This window comes from Pseudorasbora parva, chromosome 1 (assembly GCF_024679245.1).
Source record: "Pseudorasbora parva isolate DD20220531a chromosome 1, ASM2467924v1, whole genome shotgun sequence".
NCBI classification, from domain to species: Eukaryota; Metazoa; Chordata; class Actinopteri; order Cypriniformes; family Gobionidae; genus Pseudorasbora; species Pseudorasbora parva.
Genome location: NC_090172.1, coordinates 52,354,504 through 52,380,630, shown reverse-complemented (window position 1 = coordinate 52,380,630; position 26,127 = coordinate 52,354,504). Strand labels below are relative to the sequence as shown.

The 26,127-nt window shown below is 35.8% G+C and overlaps 1 protein-coding gene across 1 annotated transcript; it reads right to left on the bottom strand.

Moving 5' to 3' along the window:
• Positions 1-310: 310 nt before the first annotated feature.
• On the bottom strand, positions 311-26,127 carry abhd2a (abhydrolase domain containing 2, acylglycerol lipase a). The gene is made up of 11 exons (XM_067445168.1): positions 25,950-26,127; positions 23,382-23,473; positions 22,091-22,306; positions 12,975-13,150; positions 12,192-12,359; positions 10,965-11,148; positions 9,407-9,499; positions 9,028-9,129; positions 7,156-7,225; positions 6,955-7,039; positions 311-4,557 (listed from the first exon to the last, which is right to left on the bottom strand). The coding sequence occupies exons 3-11, from the start codon at positions 22,297-22,299 to the stop codon at positions 4,343-4,345; spliced, it is 1,302 nt and encodes a 433-aa protein (XP_067301269.1). The 5' UTR covers positions 22,300-22,306; positions 23,382-23,473; positions 25,950-26,127; the 3' UTR covers positions 311-4,342.

Sequence of the window (26,127 nt, the reverse complement as noted above, 5' to 3'; positions counted from 1 at the left end):
ATTAATAGTAATCGTTTATTTTCCATTATAATTATATTATAATGCTTTCTGAAGGATCATGTGACACTGAAGACTGAAGTAATGATGCTGAAAATGCAACTTTGCATCACAAAAATAAATTAAGTGTATTAAAATAGAAAACCATTATTTGAAATAATTATATATCTCCGTTTTAATCAAATAAATGCAGCCTTACTATATATATATATATATATATATATATATATATATATATATATATATATGCGCGCACACACATGCACTATAATATTTAAAAAGTGGGTTTATCTGAAAGAGAAAATACCAATGTAACAGCAACTTTTTTTTTTTAAACAAGAAAATAATTTATTTCTGGAACACAATAACCATTCTCATAATAATAAATTATTCAATCACACACCATTTTTTTTTCCAAATCAAAAAGCACACCAGTGATTGAGATATTATGCTGCATGGGGTTTTGAGGTCATAAAAATGACATTCAAAAAACATCCATCAAACGCAATAAACCGTAATGAGAATGTGGGTCAAAATAGGAAGATTTAGTGCTCTTCGGTGAAATAATCCCTTCCAGTGAGATTACAGGGGCATTGGGCAGTGTCAGTCTAAAATCTTGAATACTCTATATTCTGCAAATAGACAAATATTTTTTTTTTAAATATAATTATATATATATATGGCCTTTCACTTTCTTTTCATAATTCCTATGTGTGGTGACTGCAGCATGAATACATTTTCTCTAACCTCCATTTGACACAATAGCTAATGATCTCGGTTTGGCGTGGAGAAAAAGAGAAAATAATTCAGTGTTATTGCTGATCATCAAACAAATTAATGTTCCTTGGTTTCCATAAACAATACATTTCAACTAAACATTTATATTTTTACCAGCCAATGCAAGTTTGTTGGTAGTTTTCATAAGCAGACGTGGTGATATGATGCAAACATTAACGTACACATTTACAATCATACTTTTGTACATAAAAGAATAAAAACAACAACATAGAAATTAATGTAAAATACAAATCAAACAAATTTGGTTAACATTTGCTGAGGATGTACAACATAAGCATGTGGTTTTTTTTTTGTTTTTGTGCAAAAAGTGAGCGAGCGACATTCTGAAAGGCAAACTGGATCGAGCGACAGCAGAGATTGAATTTGTGCTGGTGTAAAAGGCCAAACAGATCCGATCACTGGAAACAGCCGAACACTGACACCCTATCGGGAGCTTTCTAGACTTACAACACGATTTTGCTGTTTTCCAAAGGTTTAAGAAATAAGACAAGAACAACTTCACACAACAAGACCTAACGGAGGGGAGTTTAATGTTCGCTCTAAACCAGTTAATACTAAATATCTGGATGAGATTTTCTAAACTGGAACAGTTGAGAGCTGTTGAGTGTGAAAGTGCACATTCACCTCAGTGCTTTTATACCCGCTAACCCACAGGGGGCGCATTTCAACTGAAAACTGGTAAAACAGTCTCGTCTTTTGACACTTATAACACTAAAAAGTGCTGATACACTTTCTCCTTTAAGAAGATGTATCACTATTGACAACGAAACACTAATAATAATAATAAAGGCAATTACGTATTAAGAAATGCAAATTTTTCACAACATATGACCGAGGGTTTCCGGCAATTGGTGACAAATCTTTACTAAACTGTTAATTAAACAAAATACTAAACACTACACAGTTTGATTATTTTTTTGGTCATCAAATGGCTTTTCCACTTTCTCCCTTGGAAAAGCAAATAGTTTTGTGCAAGATTCGTCATTTTCTTTCACAGCTGCAGCATGACTATAATCAATAATGAAATGTCAAGAAATGGCCAAGTAATATTTCATCCCAAAATAAAAACACATAAATGTTCCGTAAAAGTTTGGAAACTGTACTATTTTGAATGGGTAAAGAAGACTCTAATGCTCACTAAGGCTGCATTTATTTGATAACAAATACAGAGAAGAAAAAAAACTGATGGTTAAAATGAGGGTTTTCTATTGTAACAAACTTTAAAATATAATTGATTTTTGTGATGGTAAAGCTGAATTGTCAGCATCATTCCTCCAGTCTTCAGTATCACGTGATCCTTCAGAAATCATTCTAATATACAGAGTATTTCGAATATTATCAATGTTGGGAACAGTTGTGCAGCTTAATATTTTTTGGGAATCGGTGATAGTTTTTTCAGGATTCATTGATGAAAAAAGTTGAAAAGAACAGCATTTATTCGAAATGGAAATATTTTCTTACAATATAAATCTTTGCTATCCATATCAATTTAACATGCACTTGCTGAATAAAAATATACATTTCTTTCAGAAAAAAAAAATAGGGATTCAGCTTTGATCACAGGAATACATTTTAAAATATATTAAAATGGAAAACCATTATTTTAAATTGTAATAATATTTCATAATATTACTGTTTTTTGTGGATTTTTAACAAATAAATGCAGCCATGATGAGCATAAAATAGTAATGTTTCCAAACTTTATAAATTCTTGGTGAAATATTGAGAACTGCCAAAATGTTTAATTATGTATCATTTTAAATGTCTTTTTTCTTGCCTTTTACTCTGGGGTGAAATATGACCTGGACATTTTGTGAAATTCACCTTTATGTGATGCTTCCCTGAAACAAAACGAACTGCTCTAAACCGTTGGGTTAAAGGTTTTAGAGTCTGGAGAATCGGCAGAGGCCTTTGGAAACAACACTTTATATGCTCCCTTCAAATTTAAACATATCTTATATATTCCCCCCTCTGCATTAGATTGTTCAAGTGGGCAACAACAACAAAAACAAAACAAAAAAAGATTAGTTCCATTTCAGACAGCCTTGATACCAAGAGTAAAGAAACACATAAACGTATCAAGTAATTGCACAAAACAGTGAAATGAAAATAAGATAAAGAAAAGTTTTTTTTTTTTAAACAATACAATAAAACACAAATCCCTTTAAGCAACCAGTTTTCACAGACATGCACCTAGCAATGCACTGTTGTCTCCCACTGGGTCCCAAATCAACACGTTACACAATCTAGTTCTACCAATTTCAATGGTTCTCCACAAACACAGATCAATACTGCAGCAACAGTGTCTGCTGTTCTCCAGCAGGACTTGAACGCAATGGGATTCGCCATCTAAAACTGGGCCGTAGTGCTTGCGGTATCATAGTGGGTTTGTGATCGGGAGGAATCATCAAGGTGTTAAGTCAAGATTTTATACCTCCTTCTTGTTTTAATTTTTAATTTCTAGTTTTAACATGGTCAGCAAGTCTGAAAAGACTCTTAACGACAGCATAACAGATTGTATGGCAAACGTTATATAAAAGTGCTAAACAAAAACTGATCAACTAGGAATGTGACTTGGATTCAACCGACAAGGCCTGGTACATAGAGATTCATACATCTCTGGTATACTTGCGAAGGTCTAGTTAGTTTTAAAATATGAGCGACATGAACGCTAGCCTGTGCTTAAACAGTCACCAGACCAAAAACCGAAGATAGCGCGTAATATCAAACGGTTATATGCACTCAAACAGCGTGCCGGTCATATCCATAGGCACACAGTGCCTGCATAACACTTACTTCCTATAAACTCGCGTGTTGCGTACAGCGAAGTTTCGAAGGGTCTGTTTAAGAAGATGGCTGGCTGGGTGAATCTCACAAAAGAGGTCAAGAAAACACAAGAAAGGAAGGAAATATTTCACTGAAAAATAAACGGCTTATTTTGTGATAGCAATTCTCATTATCTTGGCATACAATCTCCTCCTCTGTAATATCATGAGGGGTAAAAATTTTTTTTATCATTTGAATTCTAATTATAGTTTTGCACTGCCTTTAGTTTATGCTGATTTAAACTATTGTATTACAGTAAAACATTACTGGGAGTAATGTGATATTGCTTGATTTTCCAAAAAACAGTTTTTTTCTACTAAGCAAAATGACTATATTACTCCCCCCAAACATTTTTCCCCCTCTTTTCCTTTTTTGACTTTGGATGTTTTTGTGAGATTCACTCAGCTCTGTTAGATCCTATTTAGCAGTGACCTAATCAGTTTTTAGTGTCCTACTTAGAGGGCAAGAGATAAAGAACTACAAACTACAGTAAATATAAAAGGGTGTCCTCGCTACACAGGTTATTTGATTGTTTTTGGTCATCGAGTGGCTTTTCCGCCTTCTCCTTTGAAAAGTCGTTACGATTCATGTCGTTGATAAACCGTGATACAAAAGAGAAACACATATTCCTCAGTGACAGTGAACGCTTGAAAATGGTCGTCCGATCCCTCGTGTGCACGGTGAAAATGTCTCAGTGGAGGTGAAACGGAGCCGGGGTCGGTTAGGATTTACTGTCTTGGCATTTGGTTTCGCCGGAATGGGCTCCTTGACTTTGGCACGGTGGTTTCTGTTTCTCCCACTGGCAGATGGCATGGGCGTAGCCGACAATGACCTTGTCCATCCAGGTGAGGGGCTGAGGGAACAGCACAGCGCCTTCGAAGAAACCCAGGTGTCCACCGTGCAGCGTCAGTGCGAAGATCACATTCTCTTTCTTTTCTGGAAGGTGACAAATGAACCAGCGGTTCTCAGAATTGCAACAACTCAAATACAGAGAATAGCATCTATCGTAGGCGGTGTGATGACAATCTTATGACAACATGAGTCATTTTAGATCAAGGTAATGGTCAACAATACTGAGCTCTGTCACGCACAAGAAAACATTCAGGTTTCAACCTCTTCCTAAAACAACGAGCAACAAGAGGTTTCAAAACACCAATGTTGACCATCAGAGTTTGTCATAGCTTGCCTTATGGCACATGATATTTATTATATATACGAGGATGTTTAAACATATCTAATGATCTCATCTTATGTCACATGCATTTATGTGGGACTCTGTAGTAATTATGGATGTTTTGGGTATATGAGTCATAATCTAATAAAAGATCACTGAGGAAATAGGCTGTAGGCATGCTGAAGTAGTAGGAGAAGCAATGCAAATGACAAGAAAAATACAGCACATTGAAAAAGATACAAAGGGGAATTAGGTGGTGCATTTAAGGCATGCATCATTTTCAATATTGCTACTAAAAGATATCACCCAAAGTTTAAAATTCTGTCATTAATTACCCATCCTAACGTCGATCCAAACCTGTGTTTTTGATTACATTTTTCTATCCCTCCTCGGACAGCTACATAAGTTTAATCCAAACGAATCCATATGAATCGATTAGTTTAGTCCAAATTTTCTGAAGAGATTTATCGCTTTATATTATGAACAGATTGAATTTAGACTTTTACTGACATATAAACATTCAACAACTCACACATCGGTTGTGGTAAACGAAAACTCAAGCATGTTCACTAGACGTGTGAGAACCAATGAGGTTTATTCTCAATTCAACCTCTCTTTTTGAACTATTTGAAGTGCCAAAGTAGTAGTTGCATAGCTGTCAACCGAGGGACAGAAATATCTCGGATTTCATCAAAAATATCTTCATTTGAGTTCTGAAGATGAAGAAAAGTCTTATGGGTTTGGAACATGAGGGTGAGCAATTAATGACATAATTTTTCTTTTTGTGTGAACCATTTCTTTAAAGATAGAAATGTGATAATATATATATATTTGTGTATAATGTGTATATATGTGTGTATGTAAAGTCTGTATGTAATAATGCCTCAAATCATGCAGCTTGTTGGGGAGAGATGTGCTGTGACTTTACTGACAGACAAAAAAAAAAGCAATAATGTTCTGTGCCAATTTATGCATTTAAAAGTATTTGTTGGGTGTGTTGATTCAATGTATATATAAAATGGAGAAATAAATGTAATCTGCACACTAAAAAATTATATAAAATACAAAATAAGTCAAAAATCTATCAATAAGAAGTTTAACTGAAAATATCAAATATACACAGAGGTAAATAAGAAGACGAACAAAAAAGTTAAGAGCACAATGGGGGGGGGGGGGGGGGGGGGGGGAAGCAAACATTTCAGTCCATTACAGGCTATATTGCATTAAATCACTAAGCAGTCATAGAGACTATGGTGAATTATTTTGGTAAGTAACCCTAGCCACCCAGAACACCCTGGAGACCAGCTAGCAATGCTATAGATACAGCGGTGCAGGGATGACGTCAAAACACAGAAGACTAATTTTACCAGTGGTTCCTTTTTATAGTGTTTTTATAATGTGGCTTTTCAATTTATGAGTAAATTAAGGTCTGTGGAAAACTTAAGTTAATGATACTTATATGAACATTTCCTGCCCAGACTTTTTATTTAATCTTCGCAATCTAGCAACCATGTACACGTGCTCTACCTAACTGCCACAAGTGCCACCATAGATGATCTGAAAACACAAACAAGTAAGCTGGAGTTTAGCGATCTCCATTTGAGATATTCTTCTTAAATAAGTGTAAATCAGCCAGTCTATATTCTGTCATATGACATGAATAAATCTGCCATCCAACCTTCTAGGTGATGAACTGTAATAAATCCAAACATGGATCTCAACTATATCGTTTGTGATTGTTGTCACAGAATAAATGCATTTACACAACCTCTGTGTGTTGTTTTAATAGAAAAACATTCATGTAATTTGTAATTATTGGAACTATTATTAGGAAATTAATTGTTTTAATGCTGTTTAAGAGAAGTGTCTTGTTTTACCAATTTTCATAATGTAGTGTTAATTTACATGAAAAACAGCCCGTTTGTATTTGTGTTTATAATTCTGAGCAAACTGATCATGATTATCAATTTAACCAAATATTATGTATGCAGCATGACGAATTTGAGAGTTTTCATTGGCAGCGATCATCACGAACAGATCATCTCTTCAGCTTTACTATTAGTTATAGCAATCTGGTGGCACATATCTCATGGTCAAGCACATTTCCTTTGGATAAAAATAATAATTTTTCAAACTAATGAACGTATGCAGTTCTGTACCTGCGAGTGTGCGAGGAATGGTGAGCAACGTGTTGTGGACAAGCGGATCATCAGCAGAGTTCACCAGCAGCAGAGGCACATTTATCTGAAACAGCAAGACAAACTTGTCATAAACAGGAAACCAACACACATACACTGTATAATGGTATTTCCTTAGACTCTCTAAAATGTATCACTAAATTCCATTATCATTTTACTCACATTATGAATGTAATGAACACAGCTCTCCTTCTCGTAGTATTCCTTCAGAGAGTTGTGACCATGGAATTTTCTAAAAAACAAATTTGACATCTTGCTATACTAGGAGTATACCGCCTACTAACATACAGCATGTACTGAAACTATATCTGAATATTTATTCCCTCATTTACAAATTGAATACATAAACATCAGATCTCAAGAGCTAATAATATACATTTTATATAATTTATTATTCTAGGTTAATTTATAAATATTCTACTGTTCATTTTTAATTTATGTTCAGAGTACATTAAAGGCATCATGAAATCAAAATTGACCATTTACTTTGTTACCGTACATTACTAGTCTATCAGTGCAAGTTAATACACAGAATAAAATACTCTTTAAACCTCTATTCAATATTCCGGTTCACTTAGAAATACATGACAACACTAAAGTCAGTTGCAACTTCTAGTTCACAGGGACTTTAATGTTTTCAAATGTTAAAAACATATTTGTATATATGTAAAATTTAATATTAACTCTTTTCACGTCATTTATTAAATGTTCCATAATTTATAAGACAACAGCAGTGTCTCATTTCGAAGGCTGCATCCTCCAGAGGCTGCATTTGAAGGCTGCATACGTCAGAGGCGGTCTCATTTAAGAAAAGTAAATGTTAGATTGTAAAATAAGAAGGAAATTACAGTATTTGAAACATTGTATCCCCTTATCAGAACAATTCTTAAATGATCCATCTTGCACTGAAGGCGAACATTTTATTTTACAGGCAACAGGGCTGAGAAGAGATCCTAAAAACCCAAGTGATTTCCTGAATTTGGTCCAAATCCTCAACGAGTGTTTCACCACTGGGCAATCAACAGAAGTAAAAAATAAATGTATTTAGCAGCAAGGAGAGCAAATTCGCTTATACGCATTTATTTCCATTTATGTTCTGTCAATTTTATTAGTTACTTTTTTTTTAAATGAGACCGCCTCTGACGTATGCAGCCTTTCAAATGAAACGTAGCTGTTGTCTCATAAATGAACATTTCATCAATGACGTGGAAAGTTTATATTGACGGAATATTTCGACTTTCCATGTTTTCACTCTTGATTAAATTAAATGTAAGTGTTAAATTCTCTGGGGGGCGCCATTACACATCTTCTGAAAGAGTACTAATTTAAAACACAGATAAAAACACAGCAAAAACAAGTGATAAAATCATTGTTTATATATGGAGGGGAAAAAAATGTTCTAATGATCTCATGTCACATGACTGTATTAATTATGAGTGTTGCATTTGTCATGGAACTTGTTGATAGAGAAAGTGTTGATAGAAAAAAAAGAATGCATTACGCTAAAATAAAACTTTTTTGATGTTGTTTAAAAGCAAAAAGTCTGTTCTTTCTTGATCAGATATTCAGATATCAGGTTCAGATATTTATGCAACAAAATATTCTGGGGGCCATGAAAGTTTGGTAAAAATGATCAAAAATGCTGGTGGTGGCTGGCAACATTTTTCAAAATTGCTGGCAGAAAAGGAGTTAAATTAGATCATGTAAATAAATGTATTGTTTAAATGCCTTGGTGTAATTTGTTAACATTTTCTTATTAAATCTCAGTGATGGCACAGCATATTAGCACAATATTACCGTGTTAACAATAGCTATAGTAAATGTGGTATTCTAAAAATAACAGCACAAAACAATTTGACAATGCTGATTGAAGATTCATTTTCAGAGAATGTGACTTAAAATAACCCGAAAAAAAAAAAAAAAAAAAAAAAAGAGTACATACTATTTGTTCTCAAGTCCCAAATATGTCTTGTCTCGGTTTCACAAGACTGTCAGAAAATGACAACTCACATTTAGCAATTTCCCTGCACTCACCTCATGATGTTGTCATCGATCTGCATGAGGGATGTGGCAGTGTAGAGCCGGCTCAGATCTGCATCCACCATTTTAGTGGAGCCCACACCGAATAAGACGCTCCTGTTGACCCAGAAAAAGAAACGCCTTGCTGACTCTGATAAAATGACAAGTCAGTGGATAGATTTTCATACTCTTACCACTCAGAAGGCAGTAAATTTATCTTGTTTTTGAGTCATCATACTGTAAGTTATTCTGAGGTCTCCTAATGACTTAATTGCAAAAGAACATGTGAGCTCATAACAGTTTCAGGAGAAGAGTGAACATAACAGCCGGACACTCAACACTGCTCTCAGTGACGTCTGGCAAGATTCGATGCAGAGGACAGGACGAACAGTACCTGTGGGACAATATGATCTTCTTCATGTTGTCAGCCATCAGGAAGTTATAGAAACGACGGCACTGATCCCACTGCAGAAACGTCTCCTGAGCCCTGTAATAAAATGCACACACACACGTTTTCAATTTTAAAAAAAAAGTTTTTTTTTTCATACTTGAATTTCATCAAATGTTATGATGCCTAAAATCACTAAATAATATTAACCAAATAAAGTAAAAATAAATTTAAAAAAGTCATTAAATAATAATAACTATATATGTGTGTGTGTGTGTGTGTGTGTGTGTGTGTTAAAAATATAAATACATAAAATATAAACAATTATGATATGCATGAGCCCTACAATATCAATTCCAGCTAAATTCATAAAGTGCATTAAAAGGGATCTTGAATCTAATAATCTGTCAGATAATCTGGGAGAGCAGATTAGCAGAGGCTTTATAGAGTCAGTAATCCTGTCTGAAGGCAGAGCTAGACTGTTGGGCAGTGCCAAGTGTGCTGACACGCTGTAGAAAAACCTAGCTTAGCTGCTGGCAAACAGAACAGACAGCAAAGGTGTGGCTTCAGATTTACTGAAGTCCAAACACATCCACTGCATTCCAGAACTGCTTCTGCTCAGCGAAACAGACCTCGCGAGCTTATTCTCTGACAGTGATGTTCCGTGTGTACAATAATTGTTAGACCAGTTGCTATGGTGCTCTTTATGTTCGAAATGCCAACATTGACATCTTTACAGCCAGTCGGAAAAGTACACAATGGCTTTTTTGTGGGTCTAAGAAGTTATCAAATTAGATTTACATATCATGCAAACTTTAAGTTAGTATTTAACTTATACTGTATCATTACTCCAGTCTTCAGTTTCACAAATCATTCAAATATTTTGAATTAAAAACAGTTGCTGCTGTTCAAAAGTTCAAAAGAACTGCATTTATTTGAAATAGAAATCTTTTCAACATTATATATGAAACTTTCGATTAAATGAATGTATCCATGGTCAATAAAAGTATTAATGTCTTTTAAAAATAATCTTTTGAATTACATAAAGCTTTTATGGCCAGATGATGCTTGTCAAAAAGTTCCTCATTTAATGTTGAAATAAAGGTGCTTAGTACATTTGACTTCCTTTTAGTAGGTCCAAACGTGCCCTAGAAAAACAGTTTACATCACTTATATTTTTAAAGAGTGGTATAATGGAGGCACAATTCAGGCTAACAGACATGCAGACACAAATGTACAAACAGTGTGTGTTGACTTTGCTTGAGTTTCATGCAATATGCAAATGTAAAGCGGAGGAAACAACGTTGACACAATACTGAGACCATCTGTGCTGTGCCTCTTTTAAATAACCAAGTACAATATATACACTGTTAGTTCTTATCTAGAGTTCAGTCGGAGTCCACTGACAGCGGTAGTAAAACGGTCCAACTTGTACCCTAAGCAATCTGGCAGCATTTTCATCTGGGCATTTCGCCCAACCCTGGCTTCATGGATCCCTGTTCCACACCCCTCAGGAGCGACATCAGGTATTATTTTGCTTCTGTCAGAGAACAGAGTGGCTCACCTTAGTGCACTGTAGCCCTGGCACACGCTAACAGCACACAGAACCCGCTCCTGGTTGGTTCGGTTCTCTCCCAGGAACTTGCAGACGATATTTCCCCCCAGACTGAAGCCCACGACAATAAGTTTGGTTTGGGGATATGTCTTTTTGATGAAGCCCACCATTGCTGCAAACTCCCAAGTACAACCTGTGGAAAGAAACAAATATTTAGCCACTATAACATAGAAAACCAAACTACTATAAAATATATACATTATATAACTATAACATATATATATATATATATATATATATATATATATATATATATATATATATATATATATATATATATATATGCGTGTGTGTGTGTGTGTGTGTGTTATAGTATATATATAATAGTATATTATATAATTCTATGATCGTTAGTACACTTGGAACTACAATGAGAGTTCCTTTCATTAGACATGATTTCCAAGCTGACTCTTTTCTCAAAACACGACTTTATTCTCAATATTTAATGAGTTTATTCTCAAGGTTGTATCTTGACTTTTTTTCTCAAAATTTAACGAGTTTAATCTTGTATTATAATGACTTTAATCTCGAGATGCTTTTTATTTTTTATTTTTTTTAGCTTGGCCCTAATCCTCTTCCGTAATAATCTGATCAAATAAAACCTGATAGAATAACACAAATAAAATCAGATAAATATAATCACACCTGATAAAAAAAGAAATTTGAAAAAAAAAAGACTGATCAAATTTAATAAACAAATCATTAAATTAAATTAAAAAACAATAAAATAAACGTATTACTTAAATTAAATTAAATGTCTTAACTGTTATAAAAACACTAAGGTACAGGCTGACATGAAAATATGAAAGCACGCGAAAGATTTTGTGTTTGTTTTGCACAAACGATATCTCAGATTGGTCAAAAATCAAAAGGAGAAGCATTATGATAATATAATATCGGCAATCACAGACACTCTTATTCGGACAGATTCGATTTCTCAGAGGACCGTTGAGTTTGAAAAAGAGTAGGTAATTCGCCCTGGACAGGTTGTGCAAGAAGAACACACACATGGCATATTCAGACAGGATTAAAATCGCAACGTACGTCGGTGAAACATGAATTTCTCAAACATCCCCCGGGAAAAACCCGTCCCAACAGAGCTTTAGTATCACTCTAGAAATATGACGTTTCCTGAATAAACACATTTGTTCTTCATAATCCCTAAAAGTCTCGTACCGTAGGTGAACATGCGAGGGGAGGTGAGCTCAATGTTCGGTAAGGCCCCGAGGTGATTGAGCACAGCACAGCGGTAGCCCTGCTTCTGCGAATGGTCTACAAAGGTGCGGATATAGTGTTTCTCACTGTGGTTCCCAATGCCAGGACAGATGACCATTGTGACGTCCTCTGTGAAACCAACACAAAACATTAAGAGCACTCGCTATGGAAGGTATTACACATGTAGACAAATACATGCAAATCCTTGAGTTGGCAACATTATTAACAAACATATGCAGTGCGTTTATCTTTACTTTTCCAGATAATATCACAATACTGGCACAAAGCAAACAAGTGCAAAATACATTGCTTGTATAACAATATAGCTGCATAAACTCCACTTTCTAATGCATTGACATGATGCAATAGCACATATTGCATGTTTTATTTACTTATATGTTTTATTAATTCAATTTCTGTCTTGTATTTATCATAAAATCAACAAAGCATTTACTTTCTTTAAAAAAAGAATCCTGGTCTTATGCAAGTTCTCTTTCTAAATAATATCCTGTTTTACTCACATTACAGAAGTAAAATGGTTGCAAATGGCATTTCACATTGATCTTTTCATGACTGTTGATTTATTTAATAACTTTTTCAGAAGCGAGATGAGTAAGCAAACTATTCAAATGTCATTTAAGTGATACTTTCTCCTTGAACCCGAACACGAGACTTTCATTTATCAGGTTTCCACATAGCAGTGTAGTGTTACAGAATAAATGCACCCAAATACGTGGCACTGACCTCCGGACTGATGATCCGCCAGGGGTTCAAAGAGGTCAAAGGTTGCCGTGGCTCCGTCCTGCATGGGCAGATATTTGCGCAGGCCGAACGGGTGTGGTGAACTGACCCGACCCAATTTTCCATAGAGGGCCGTCTGCAGATGACCGCTTTTACCCCATAGCAAAGGAGGAATGTACCTAGAATATGAAAAATCTAAGGTTTAGGATTTGATTTTGTGCTCAACTACACTGCCACATTTTTTTATGTTTTTAGAAGCGGTATCTTATGCTCACCAAGGCGGTATTTGTTTTATAAAAGAAAGTAATATTGTGAAATATTATTAAAGTGTAAAAAAACTGTTTTCAATTTTAATACATTTTAAAATGTAATTTATTCCTGTGATGCAAATCTGAATTTTTAGCATTACTGCAGTCTTCAGTGTCACATGACTCTTCAGAAATCATTTTAATAAGATGATTTGCTGCTCACGAAACATTTATGATTATTATGTTGAAAACAGTTGTGTAAAAAAAAATTCTGGATTCTTTGATGAACAGAAAGTTCAAAAGAACAGCATTTAATTTAAACAGAATCTTTTGTAACATTATAAATGTCTTTACTGTTACCTTAGATCAATTTAATGCATCCTTTATGAATAAAATGTTCTTTCCCAAAAGCAAAAAAAAAAAAAAAAAAAAAAATCTTGCTCAATGTTGCAAAAGCTTTCTACTTAAGATGAATATTGTTCTTTTGAACTTTCTATTCAAAGAATCCTAAAATTATATTTTTTATACAACTTGTATCAACATTGATAATAATCATAAATGTTTTTGAGCAGTAAATCATCATATTAGAATGATTTCTGAAGGATCATGTGACACTGAAGACTGGAGTAATGAGGATTAAAATTCAGCTTTGCATCACAAAAATAAATTGCATTTTAAAACATATTCAAATATAAAACAGTTATTTTACATTTTAATAATATTTCACAATATTACAGTTTTTTTATCTTAAAGGGGGGGTGAAATGCTGTTTCATGCATACTGAGCTTTTTACACTGTTAAAGACTTGGATTCCCATCCTAAACATAGACAAAGTTTCAAAAACTAATGTTAGACATTTGATGGAGTATTTCTGTGTCAAAAATACTCCTTCCGGTTTCTCACAAGTTTCGGAGAGTTTTTTTCGAGTATGGGTCGGCTTGACCTCGATAGAGCAGAAGGTCCTTGTATGGGCCGTACGGGCTCTTCTCCCGGTAGGGTGCGCGCGCGCCACTCTCTCAGGTGCAGATCCAGTCGTCCGTGAACACTTCTGTCACGCCGCGCTCCACTTTATTCCTATGGGTGACATCAAGCGACTTCAACGCTTCAGCACAGCATTCCGGGAAGGCAGCGCTGCATTTGAACCCATTTGAACGCAGAAATGACAGGAAGCTTCACAACATCGCTTCAGTCGCGTCTCAAAAGTAGATCTCCACGGTCACTGCTGTCACAGGACTTCACCAAATCAACAGTTACCAAAGAAGTGTGTTTTTGACGGAGCAGTGATGATAAAGGTTCGGTCCTGCTTTGGAAACAGGCGGTGAGTAAAACTGCTTCAAATGTCTATGTTGTTGTCTATCGTCGCGTAATTAAAACATCAGTAAACAGCACGATTGTGTATAACGTTAGTTAATTTATCAATGGAGCATGCGATCTATGGTGTGTGTTTAAATACATTTGTTTAGCTGACTACTATAGGTGTCAGTTTGTTTATTGTAAAACCACCCAAACATAAACCTAGCGTTCTCACAAAGCGTGCTTCGTCATTCAAATGAGCTAACGGTTACTCCCTTGTTGTTCTGTGTATAACGTTACACTAGTCTGACGTGCAAAACCATTTTGCTTGCTACTGCTAAGGTTTAGTCACATACAATAGTCCATAAACCGAATCATGTCCTCATAAACTGTGAGTAAACACACAAATGTTGACAGGCCACTAAATACAGTACATACCACAGAGACGGACGTCCTACTGTTGCTGTTTCTCCTGTTCAATTTATTTCAGCCTCCGGATCTGATTCTGGATCATATATGTATTAGTTGAATCTGGGTAGCGTTTTCTTCTCCACGCTTGAGGACGTCACCGCTTTGTGCGCACTCGTCATTCTTTAGCTCCGTCCACTCGATATGCCTCCAGCCGCTCGTTTTTTTTTTCCGGAAAGACTCGGTACAGCCTATATTTCTTTTATAAATATAATAAAACTAAAGACTTTTCGGAGATATGAAGGATGCAATACTACTCTATAGGTACTCAAGACTGACATGAGATTGACTGAAACTGAGTGCCCCCCCCCCCCTTTAAATTAAATTAATACAGCCTTGATGAGCAGAACAGACTATTTCTTAAAACATAAAAAGTCCACTCAGAAAACAAACAGCATAGGTGTAATAGGTGACATCAGTCATTTTAGGTCAAAAACAAAAGAAACTGCTTTCAATGCAATGGTTAAGATTATAGGTTCATCTTTCATCAAAAGAAAACATGCAGAGTGTGCATATTTTTCTGATGATTATGAACAATAAGTGTAGATTCCCACATCTCTGCAGCGCTTTAGGTCTGTTTCTAGGTCTGTATACTAACAGCAGGCACTGGGACAGGTCACCATGTGGCATGACAGAGCTGCACGCTGCAGTTATGTAACAGTCCCGCCCACCAATTAAGCTTTAACCAATTACACACTGACCCTTTGCTAAGCTTGTAGGTTGTCGGTCTCATAGAAATTAATTGGATGTATCTGTGAACAACACAATTACTGGTGAAATGTGCTCATGAAGTGATAATGGGTATTGCACTTGTGTGGGATGGATGAAGTAAAACAGTGCAAAGCCTTTTTATTAGCTGCCGGTTTGTCTTTAAAGAAAATAAATTATGCAGTTACTGTGATAAAAACACCAAAATAGAGAAAGGTTTTTCACTGACAACTGAAAAAGCCTCAATAGTAATTATATGAATTATACTAAATTGTAAGTAGTTATAATAAGTGAATAAAACTAAGGGCATATTTACTTGCGATCGCCACTTCTATGATCTCAAGTCATGCATAACTAATACCTTACCATACAGTAAGAAATGAATACTTACTACATTTATCAAGTGACCGTAAAGACCTTAACAATGTTGGAAAGCTCTCAAATAAATTCTGTTCTATTGAACTTTCTATTTATTAAAGAATCTTGAAAAACAAATGCATCTCAGTTTCCACAAGAAGTGTTTTCAGCATTAAAGTAAAAAAAAAAATCTTTAGCAGCAAATCATCATATTAGAATGATTTCTGAAGGATCATGTGACAGAAGACTGAAAATTCAGCTGTGCATCACAGGAATAAATTACATTTGTAAATATATTTAAATAGAAACTGTAATTTTAATCTATAACAATATTTCGCATTAGTCCTGTTTTGACTGTATTTGTGATCATATGTGATCCTTGGTGAGTATAAAAGACTAAGCACTTTTTTTTTTTTTTTTTGCTGTACTAGTATTTTTAACCTGATTATTAAGTGATATTGAAGTGATAATGATTGCTTCAGAAGGACTTTATTGATAAAACATTTTATTAGTACCCCGGAGCTGTGGGGAGTACATTTATTATGGATGGATGCACTTTTTTGAGCTTAAAATTTTGGGCTGCCATTATAAGGCTTGGATTAGCCAGGACATTTTTTTTAATATAACTCTGATTGTATTCGTCTGAAAGAAGAATGTCACATACACCTAGGATGACTTGAGGGTGAGCAACTAATGGGATATTAGGGCTGTCAAAATTGCTCAAAAATGACGTTCGAATATTCCCTCTAAAACAAACATGAATATTCAAACTATTCGAACATCTGGGCGCGCATTTTGTCAATAACACGCATTACGTCAATAACAGGACAAATGAATACAAAGAGACATTAACTACTTGTATAGTTTGTCTATTTAAGTTTATACATATTTGACAACGTATTACTTACACAAAAACAAGTAGATTGTTATTATAAATTATATTATTATTATATATAAATTAACTAATGGCCAAGACCGCAGACCATCCATATCTCTCTCGCTCTCTCGCTCTCTCGATAATGGTTTAAATGAACAAACTTTGAGTGCTGATCAAGAGTTTTGTGCAAGCAATTTATGGTCACGAGACTTGCGAGTCTTGTCCCAAATATAGCAGGCTTCATTCAGTGATTGAAACAAATATTATTAATATTAATTGAAGTTTTACAGCATATTGAGCGCTCCGAGCGAGCTGTGCTAAACATGGAGCTTTTTCCATGACATGGTAAATAATCCCACCAGTGAAAGCAGTGCATTTATCCTTTATTCATGCATATCTCTTCAGTCAGTACAGTAGCCTACACTTTAGTAATGTTTCTGTTTAACATTAAAAAAAAGGCATGGCATGCTAACTGCATCTTACATAGCTTGCATATAACTATCTCGCGGCTCAACAATTTTACCTCTTACCGACCAAAATCCAACGTAATTCCAGACATGGCTTTTTAGATTTTGGAGTTAAAATCTCTTTCTCTGCTGCGGTCGAGTTAAGCTCTGCACTTTCTGCCATCTTCCCTGCAAGACGAGTCAACTTCAGCAGTGACAGTGCGACTCCTGTGACCTGTCCCTGAACCCTCAGCCGCGCGCTCACTCGCAAAGCAGACAGCCACGCCTCTACTACCGTGGCGGGCGATTTTTTTCCGCTTTTTTTTTTTTTTAATTCAAATATTAATTTTCACCTTCGAAATTCGTTTTTTAAAAACTATTCGAATATTTGAATTTAGAATATTCGTTGACAACCCTATGGGATACTTTATTTTTGGGTGAACTGTCCCTTTAAGAAGATTTCCTCAAATAACCAAGTGATCTCAAAACCTCTACAATATTACCGTTTGAACATGTAACTTGTTGGAATATCACAAGACAACATTTCAGAATACGACTAATTTCTTTGAGCATCCCTGTTTCGAGCTGTAACCTTGCATAACATTCTCTGATGCCACTTAAACCTTGTTCATTTCCACAAAGTGAGGCTAAAAACAGCAGTAAACAAAGTGCACTGTTCACCTTCCACATCTTTCATTTCTCACTGTCCCTGCGATCAATTCCACACCTCCTGAAGTATTACATAAGATGCTCTCACGATACAGCCTCGAGCGTAGCTACATAACCAGTGTCTATTACATGTGATTATCCTTAAATATCGGTTATGAGATGGGGGAATGAAAGCCTGGCTGGTTTAATCTGCTCACCATGACATGGTCATATAAGAAGACAAGAGGATCAGCACACTTAGCACAGAGAGCTTTACCATAAAAAAACAAGACATTTAAGGTGAGTTAAGTTCAGAAAGCACTGGGGCGAATAAATAAGGCAACACAATACAAACTTGCTTAAAATAACCTGGAATGTTGGCAAACAAGGCTTGAGTATTACCTAACTAATAACAGAAATGTCTAGAAACTGTCTAGTCTCTTTTTTGTTCCGTTTACTTCATCTTGAACCATTCCTCTCTTTGTTGACTGAGCTGCAGTCATCCGCGAGCATGAAAGATAAAAAAACAAAACAAGAAGCATGCAGCAGTAGGGCTGCGTTGGCGTGACACACCTAATAATGTTCCAAAGTCCAGACCCACAACGCAACATCACAGGCATGCCTGACTATCACCAACGCTAGAAAAATAACTCTGAACGGTCTAAAGCTGTTGTTTTCTTAAAAGGCGTTCTGCTGGACAATCCTCTAGCAAGCCAAACAAACATTGGAAAAGTTCATTGTAGCCTGAAGAGATAAGGTTAAATACGGACAATGGGTTGCTTTTGTATGTCGATTGATCTTTTGGGCCCTAGTGTAGTAGCTGTACTGGAAAATAATGATTACATAACCAGCCTAGAGTCACTTTGGATTACAAAAGAAACACCCACCCGCACAGTGCAACAGACATACGTGATGCATATCGCAACTTCGGAGGTCAAAGTGTTCAAAACGGCCCAGAGAAGACATGCTTCTCATTTTAATAGTAGTGCTACAATTCTGTGCTACAAGTAAACGAACGATAACTATCACGTGGAACTGAAACATTAATATTGCCAAGACTAACAGTGCCTTGATAAATCACCCTGTCAATTGTATTACACCACACAATAGCAGACAGAGCAGGTACAAAAACATTTCTGCTGATGTTACTGGAAATACACGCTTTGTCTTGGCCTCAAATATAAACAGTATAATAACCATATGTCGTTTCAGCTCACAATAAATTCTTAAAGCAACACCTCACTGTTTGCACGAAAATGAGTTGTTGTGAGTTCTGACCATGGAAAAGCCTATATTTCATCAAAGTGTGTTTTTAAAATTGTTTTAATAGTTAAAATAAAGCTGAAATAATTAATTCAAAACTTAAAGGGGGGGGGGGGGGGTGAAACACTCAGTTTCAGTCTCATGTCAATCTTGAGTACCTATAGAGTAGTATTGCATCCTTCATATCTCCGAAAAGTCTTTAGTTTTATTATATTTATAAAAGAAATATGGGCTGTACCGAGTCTTTCCGGAAAAAACCGACCGCCTGGAGGCGTATCGTGTAGGCGGAGCTAAAGAATGACGATCGCGCACAAAGCGGTGACGTCCTCAAGCGTGGAGAAACCCTTGCTATCGATCTCAGCTAATAGATATGATCCAGAATCTAATTCGGAGGCTGAAATAGAAAGAACAACAGCAGGACGTCCGTCTCTGTGGTAAGTTATGTACTGTATTTAGTGGCCTCTCAACATTTGTGTGTCTTTACTCGCAGTTTATGAGGACATGATTCGGTTTATGGATTATTGTATGGGACTAAACCTTAGCAGTAGCAAGCAAAACGGTTTTGCACGTCAGACTAGTGTAACGTTATACATAGAACAGCAATGAAGTCCGTTAGGGCATTTGAATGACAAAGCACGCGTTCGTGTCGTTTACTGATGTTTACTCACGTGACGATAAGCAACAGCACAGACATTTAAAGCAGTTTTATTCACCGGCTGCTTCCAAAGCAGGACCGAACTTTTATCGCTGGGACCGCTCCGTCAACAGCACACTTCTTGGAGTGTGGAGATCCACTTTGCGATCAAATCGGTTCAAATGCAGCGCTGCCTTCCCGGAATGCTGTGCTGAAGCGTTGAAGTCGCTTAATGTCAAAGTGGAGGAATGAAGTGGAGCGCGGCGCGGACTATAACTGACATAAGTGTTCACGGACGACTGGATCTGCAGCTGAGAGAGTGTTTATGGGCGTGCATTTCCTCTCTCGCTCTAATCACGCGCGCGCGCACCCTACCGGGAGAAGAGCCCGTACGGCCCATACAAGGACCTTCCAGTCTATTAACGTCCAGTCGAGCCATACTCGAAAAAAACTCGCCGAAACTTGTGAGAAACAGGAAGGAGTATTTTTAACACAGAAATACTCCATCAAATGTCCAACATTAGTTTTTGAAACTTTGTCTATGTTTAGGATGGGAATCCAAGTCTTTAACAGTGTAAAAAGCTCAGTGTGCATGAAACAGCATTTCACCCCCCTTTAAAAAAAATTGATTGAAAATTTCAAATGTTGCATTGCAACCGATTGAAATAAATAAGTTTAAATATTAAAATGACTAAAACTTAAATAAAATTAAACCTAAAAATAAATGTAAAAAAATATATATATAAAAAAAAAGTAATTTGTCCACAACAAAATGACTAAAACAAACTAAAATTAAAGTGGAAACTGAAAATATAAAATAAAAATCTAAGCCAATTCAAAATATTAATGAACACCTATCCTTCAAATATTCATATTCTTGTGTAATTGACGCGTTATCCTCAATAAACCCGTCTCTTGCGTGATACCCAGAAATTTTGAATATTCCGATCTAATATGATTTCTGACCTGTAAGGTTGCCAGAATAATAATCATACACCGTTTGATAATAGGCCAGAGGAGAACTGACACCCTGACTGAGTCTGGTTTCTCCCAAGGTTTATTTTTCTCCATTATGCCCTGATGGAGCTTTGGTTCCTTGCCACTGTCGCCTTTGGCTGGGCTTGCTCAGTTGGAGACACTAACATTTCGATGCAAATTATTCAACTAAATATCCAAATAAAATGTATTAGGTCTTAATTAATTGTATAAACAATAATACTGATCTGCCAACATTGTCGCTATATGATAAATTAAAATAAGTTGATAACATCACTGTTTTATCCAGAATGACCGTACAGCCGAATCAAATTTTGTTGTAATATTTTAACACTGTGAACCTGCTTTGAAACAATCGTCATTGTAAAAGCCCTATATAAATAAAATTGACTTTATTGATTTATATGCTATAAATAAGAAATGTACAGTTAACCATAGTACTGATGCTAACAATATTTATATACCATGATTTTTTTACGAAGAATACTATAATATCACCTTGATACATGTCTAGGAAACATGGAATTACCATGGTGCCATGTACAAAAACATGGCACTTTTTGGTTATAAAACTATGGAAATGCATATTATACTGTAAGTTCGGACTTCAACAAATTGGGTTCGCTAAGATTTTGATATTTTTAAAATAAGTTTATTATGCTCACCAAGCCTGCAATAATTTGATCATAAATACAGTTATGCTATAATATTGTGAAGTATTATTACAAATTAAAAACTAATTAAAATGTAAATGTAATTAATGTGATGCAAAGCTGACTTTTCAGCATCATTACTGCAGCCTTCAGTGTCACATGAACCTTCAGAAATCAGAATCAATATTATCAGTTGTGCTGCACAATACTTTTTGTGGAATTTTTTTAAAAATTCTTTAAGGAACAGAAAGTTAAAATTATAAAGGTCACAACTGTCCCTTCTGGTCAATTTTAATGCGTCATTGCTAAATAAAAGTATTAATTTCAACAACAAAAAATAATCATACTGATCCAAAACTTTTGAACGGTATCATATATTTATGCAAGTGATTCTTGGAGCGCCGCATTAGTCTTAGCAACCACGTGCTAAAAGCAGTGCAGTTACAGGAACAGCCTCTAAGCTATTCTGAGATGTGGTTTACCCAGAAGATACTGAAGTGAAATGATAATCTAAACTGTCATACTCACTCTTTGGTCAGGATAGGACAGGACTTGAGCAGGAAGTGGTTGAGTGTTGTATCCTGGTAAGTGAGGTCTGGTGGAGCTGTGGGACTTTTCAAGTTTAGGCACCGGACGATAACGTACAGAACTGTGGCCACCGCCGCCAACTTCATGCCGTCAAACATCGCGGGCATCTCCGGTGCCACAGTGTACACCTCCGATTCGTGAGGGTTCATGTTTACGCTGGAAATAAACAATAACAGACGACTGATGCTATGCTTGAGAAAAATTCCAAAATAATGAAGAAGAAACAAGGACGATATATGAAGTCACATAACATTATATGAGGCTTTATGTGGCAAGATCTGGTTAAAACTATTTCAATGTGCAGGCAGGCAAGTACAAAATGGCACAGTTGCCCTAAAAAAAAACTTTTTTTTTATAACTCATTCATTTACATTACATAAAGCCTTAAAGTTCTGCATAATTAAGGGTGTGATTACTGAGAGAGGCAGGTGGATAGCCATTTATCCGCCGTCTATAGTAATTGCGCCGCCTAAGCTCCGCCCACATCCCGCCTCTTTGCCCATTTTCTGTTATCTGGGTGTGACTCGCGATGACGCACTAGCAAGATGGCAACGGCCAGCTCGTCTTTACTTTTACGCTTCAGAACGGCTCATCGGAATCCTATAGGTGACGTCACGGACACTAGTCCATATTTTTTTACAGTCTATGAGAAACACTCAGGCACAAACACCTGGATATTATGCACCTAATAATATTGCATATCATTTAGATTAATGTTAGCACGACCAGCCAGGTAAAGTGGCATTAGCCATGTTTGAGGTCAATGAACAATAGGCAAAAGTTTGGATTTCCTGCCCAACATAATTACCACACACACCCAGCCGTGTTAACGAAAATGACTAATTCAAATTTGGTTCTCCTCATCAACTAATAAATCCCACGAAGCCCGATAATTATAACGATAAAGACCAAAATATAGAAGAATAGCAGTCCACAACTATAACGATAATGACAAAGAGAAACAATATCGTTGGAATCACTTTGAGATCGATAAAAACATTGACAGCCAATCAGAATCTATCCTACTTTAAAAGAGCTTGAGCATTTAAAGCAGCTGACGACAAATCTGCAGTGCTCAAGTCGCTTATAATAAACAGAACGATATTAGGGGTTGAGGTGGACACTAAATATAGCCATCGTTATAGTTATCGTTCTTGATGTGAATAGGCTTTTAGGGGGCAGCCATACAAACAACATTAGCTAGTGGATAATAACTGATGGAGTCACTTACTTTATAGGTTAGATGGGTTCCTTGAATGTGATCTCTGATGAAGATTGAGGATATTATAGGCGTGGATTTTAGGTCACAGTGATTGGTCAATTCTTTGAAGAAGGGGAAAGAAAGAACAGTGACACACATTAGAAATGATAAGATTAGATAAGGCTGATTACACTAACGTATACACTAGTGTGACGTTCATAGCCCATGTTAATAACTTAACTAGCAGCTGTACGCATATTAAAGGAATAATTCACCCAAAAATTGCAGTTTTTACCCTCATCTCATAACAAACATAAACGATTTTCTTTATTTAGTGGAATACAAAGGAGTTTAATTAATGTAAGTGCTAAATTAAATTAAAAGAAATGTCTTGATTCCAATGAGATAATCTTAAAGCACAGGGCACAGGGCACATGGTACTTGATCTAGCCCTGCTAACTCAGAAACACTTCAATTTTTAATTGTGAGGAAATGCACCTGTCAACTTGATTCCCTGTGACCATGCTCATTACGGTCTTAAAGGTGTCATGAATTGAGAAATCAACTTTCCCTTGAGCTTTTGATATATGAAAGGTCATGGTAATATAAGAATATCCTGTAAGTTTCAGGGCTGAAAACGTCCTTGTTAGTCAAAGAAAAGCTTTTCTTGACAGCTGGCTCAGAAAACGCTTGATCTGGGAATGTGCCTCACTGTGACATCAGAGTGTGGTGAAACACTGCCTTAATGGCGGATGAGAGATAAATCATTGTGTTTGTTTGATAAAGCTATTTTGCGAGCCCTGAGGCAATTCATTCCGCTTTTTGGTCTTCCACATGCTTTCAAACCAATCCCTCATGTGAACAGACAAGGGAGCTGAAGCTCATGAAATCTTATCCAATCATAACAGTGGCCGCTTACTTCCGAGTCTTCAGTGTGGCACACCCATAAAAACAGAGCGTTCCAGGAGAGAGGCATAAAATCAGGGTAGAAAATAGCCTATTACTTAAAGGGGTGGTTGCATGCGATTTCACTTTTTTAACTTTAGTTAGTGTGTAATGTTGCTGCTTGAGCATAAACAGTATCTGCAAAGTTACAGCGCTGAAAGTTCAATGCAAACGGAGAGATTGTCTTTTAAAATTAAGGCAGTTTATTGCCTACAAAAACGGCCGGTAATGGTAAGGGGCGTGGCGTTTCCAGACAACCTGTGCTTGGCACTTCAGCCAATAAAAATATAGGAAACTATATTTGGCAATCTAACCAATCTAAGACCATTGCGTTTTTCGGAGGGATGGGCTTCATAGAAGCAGGAAGCGAACGAGCCGTTCAAAGGGCAGTGGAGACAGCGGTGTGGAATAAAGGTTAAATATAAGAAAAATATGGTGTAAAAAAGAAAAAAGTATTAAGATATGTTATATTGCGCCCCATAAACACAACCAAGCCTATAAAAAAACCCACGGAATCACCCCTTTAATATTCATTATAATGTTTTTGAATGTAAAAACCATGATAACGCCATAAATTGACCTCAAAAAACAGTATAATTTTTTTTAAAGCCCTTTAACATGCAATAAGTTCTTGTTATTAAGTGTGAAATTAATCTGAATGAATAAAGTGAATATAGTAAACTACAAAGCAACATTCACTGATCAAAGATAATCCAAGACAATCCAAATATGGCATGTAATCTTATAAGAAATGATGTAAGAGCAAGAATCACCTTGAAGTGAAATATAATTAAATATGTATGATTAAATTATATAGAACCATTTTGTTTTACCAAATGTCATTAATAACATCACTAAATCTGATTACATAATGCTTAACAGGTCAATATATCATTCGAACATCAGCATCATAAATCTTTGCTTACTGTTCATACAATGCATATTTAAATGTTTAGATAGATATTAACTATAATACAGCATATCAGCGTAAATATATAATGTTTGTATATACACCCACCTTTTAAAAGTACATCTCTACTTTAATATATATATATATATATATATATATATATATATATATATATATATATATATATTCAATTTATAAAGAAAACTAAATAACATTGTTTTATTGACATTGAAATTATCAAGGTGTTAAATACGAAAATCTGCATTATTATATTATTACAGCATATAAACAGTTAAACACACACTTCATGATGGTGTTATGGTAATCGTGACAGTGTGGTGATAAGTGTATCCCGTAAAATAAGGCCCAGTATCTGCCTTTACTTCAAAACACACTCACATACTGACTTATATCATATGGTTTTAATATTTATATACAGTGCGAATAAGCATGTCTATGGAAAACAAGATTGCATTGCAGATGTCAAAAAGGTAAAACAGGAATTAACTGTCAATGATGATGTTAGTGTGATGGACAACGTTACGTATATATGACATATATACAAACATTTACATAAGACATAGCTAATGAAAAAACACTAGGCTGTTACACTAAAAAAACAGACTGCTATGTTAAAAACAGCAAAATGTTGTTTAGATGAGCAGTGTAAACAGGAAAATGAGACGACACCCCTACAGTAGTAGGAAAAACGCATCTATTCAGTGCAGATGAACGCATCATACCTCGCTCCCCAATCGATCACAAACAGCTCCCTTCCTGTATTGGTCAAATGCAGATTTGTGCTCTCTCGTTAGGACACGGTGTATTTATTTAACGTTGTATTATCCGCGGTCCCCTTTCTAGCATTTTCTTCCTTCTCGTCTCATCTACAGACAGAGTGAGTCGCAACGCACTTCCTGC

What these genes read in the sequence shown, in the direction of transcription:
- abhd2a (XM_067445168.1), bottom strand. Translation starts at nt 22,299, where the DNA reads ATGAACCCTCACGAATCGGAGGTGTACACTGTGGCACCGGAGATGCCC. An exon ending in GGCGGATCATCAGTCCGGAG is followed by an intron (nt 12,360 to 12,974) that starts GTCAGTGCCACG and finishes TTGGTTTCACAG; the next exon opens with AGGACGTCACAATGGTCATC. An exon ending in CCCTCGCATGTTCACCTACG is followed by an intron (nt 11,149 to 12,191) that starts GTACGAGACTTT and finishes TTCTTTCCACAG; the next exon opens with GTTGTACTTGGGAGTTTGCA.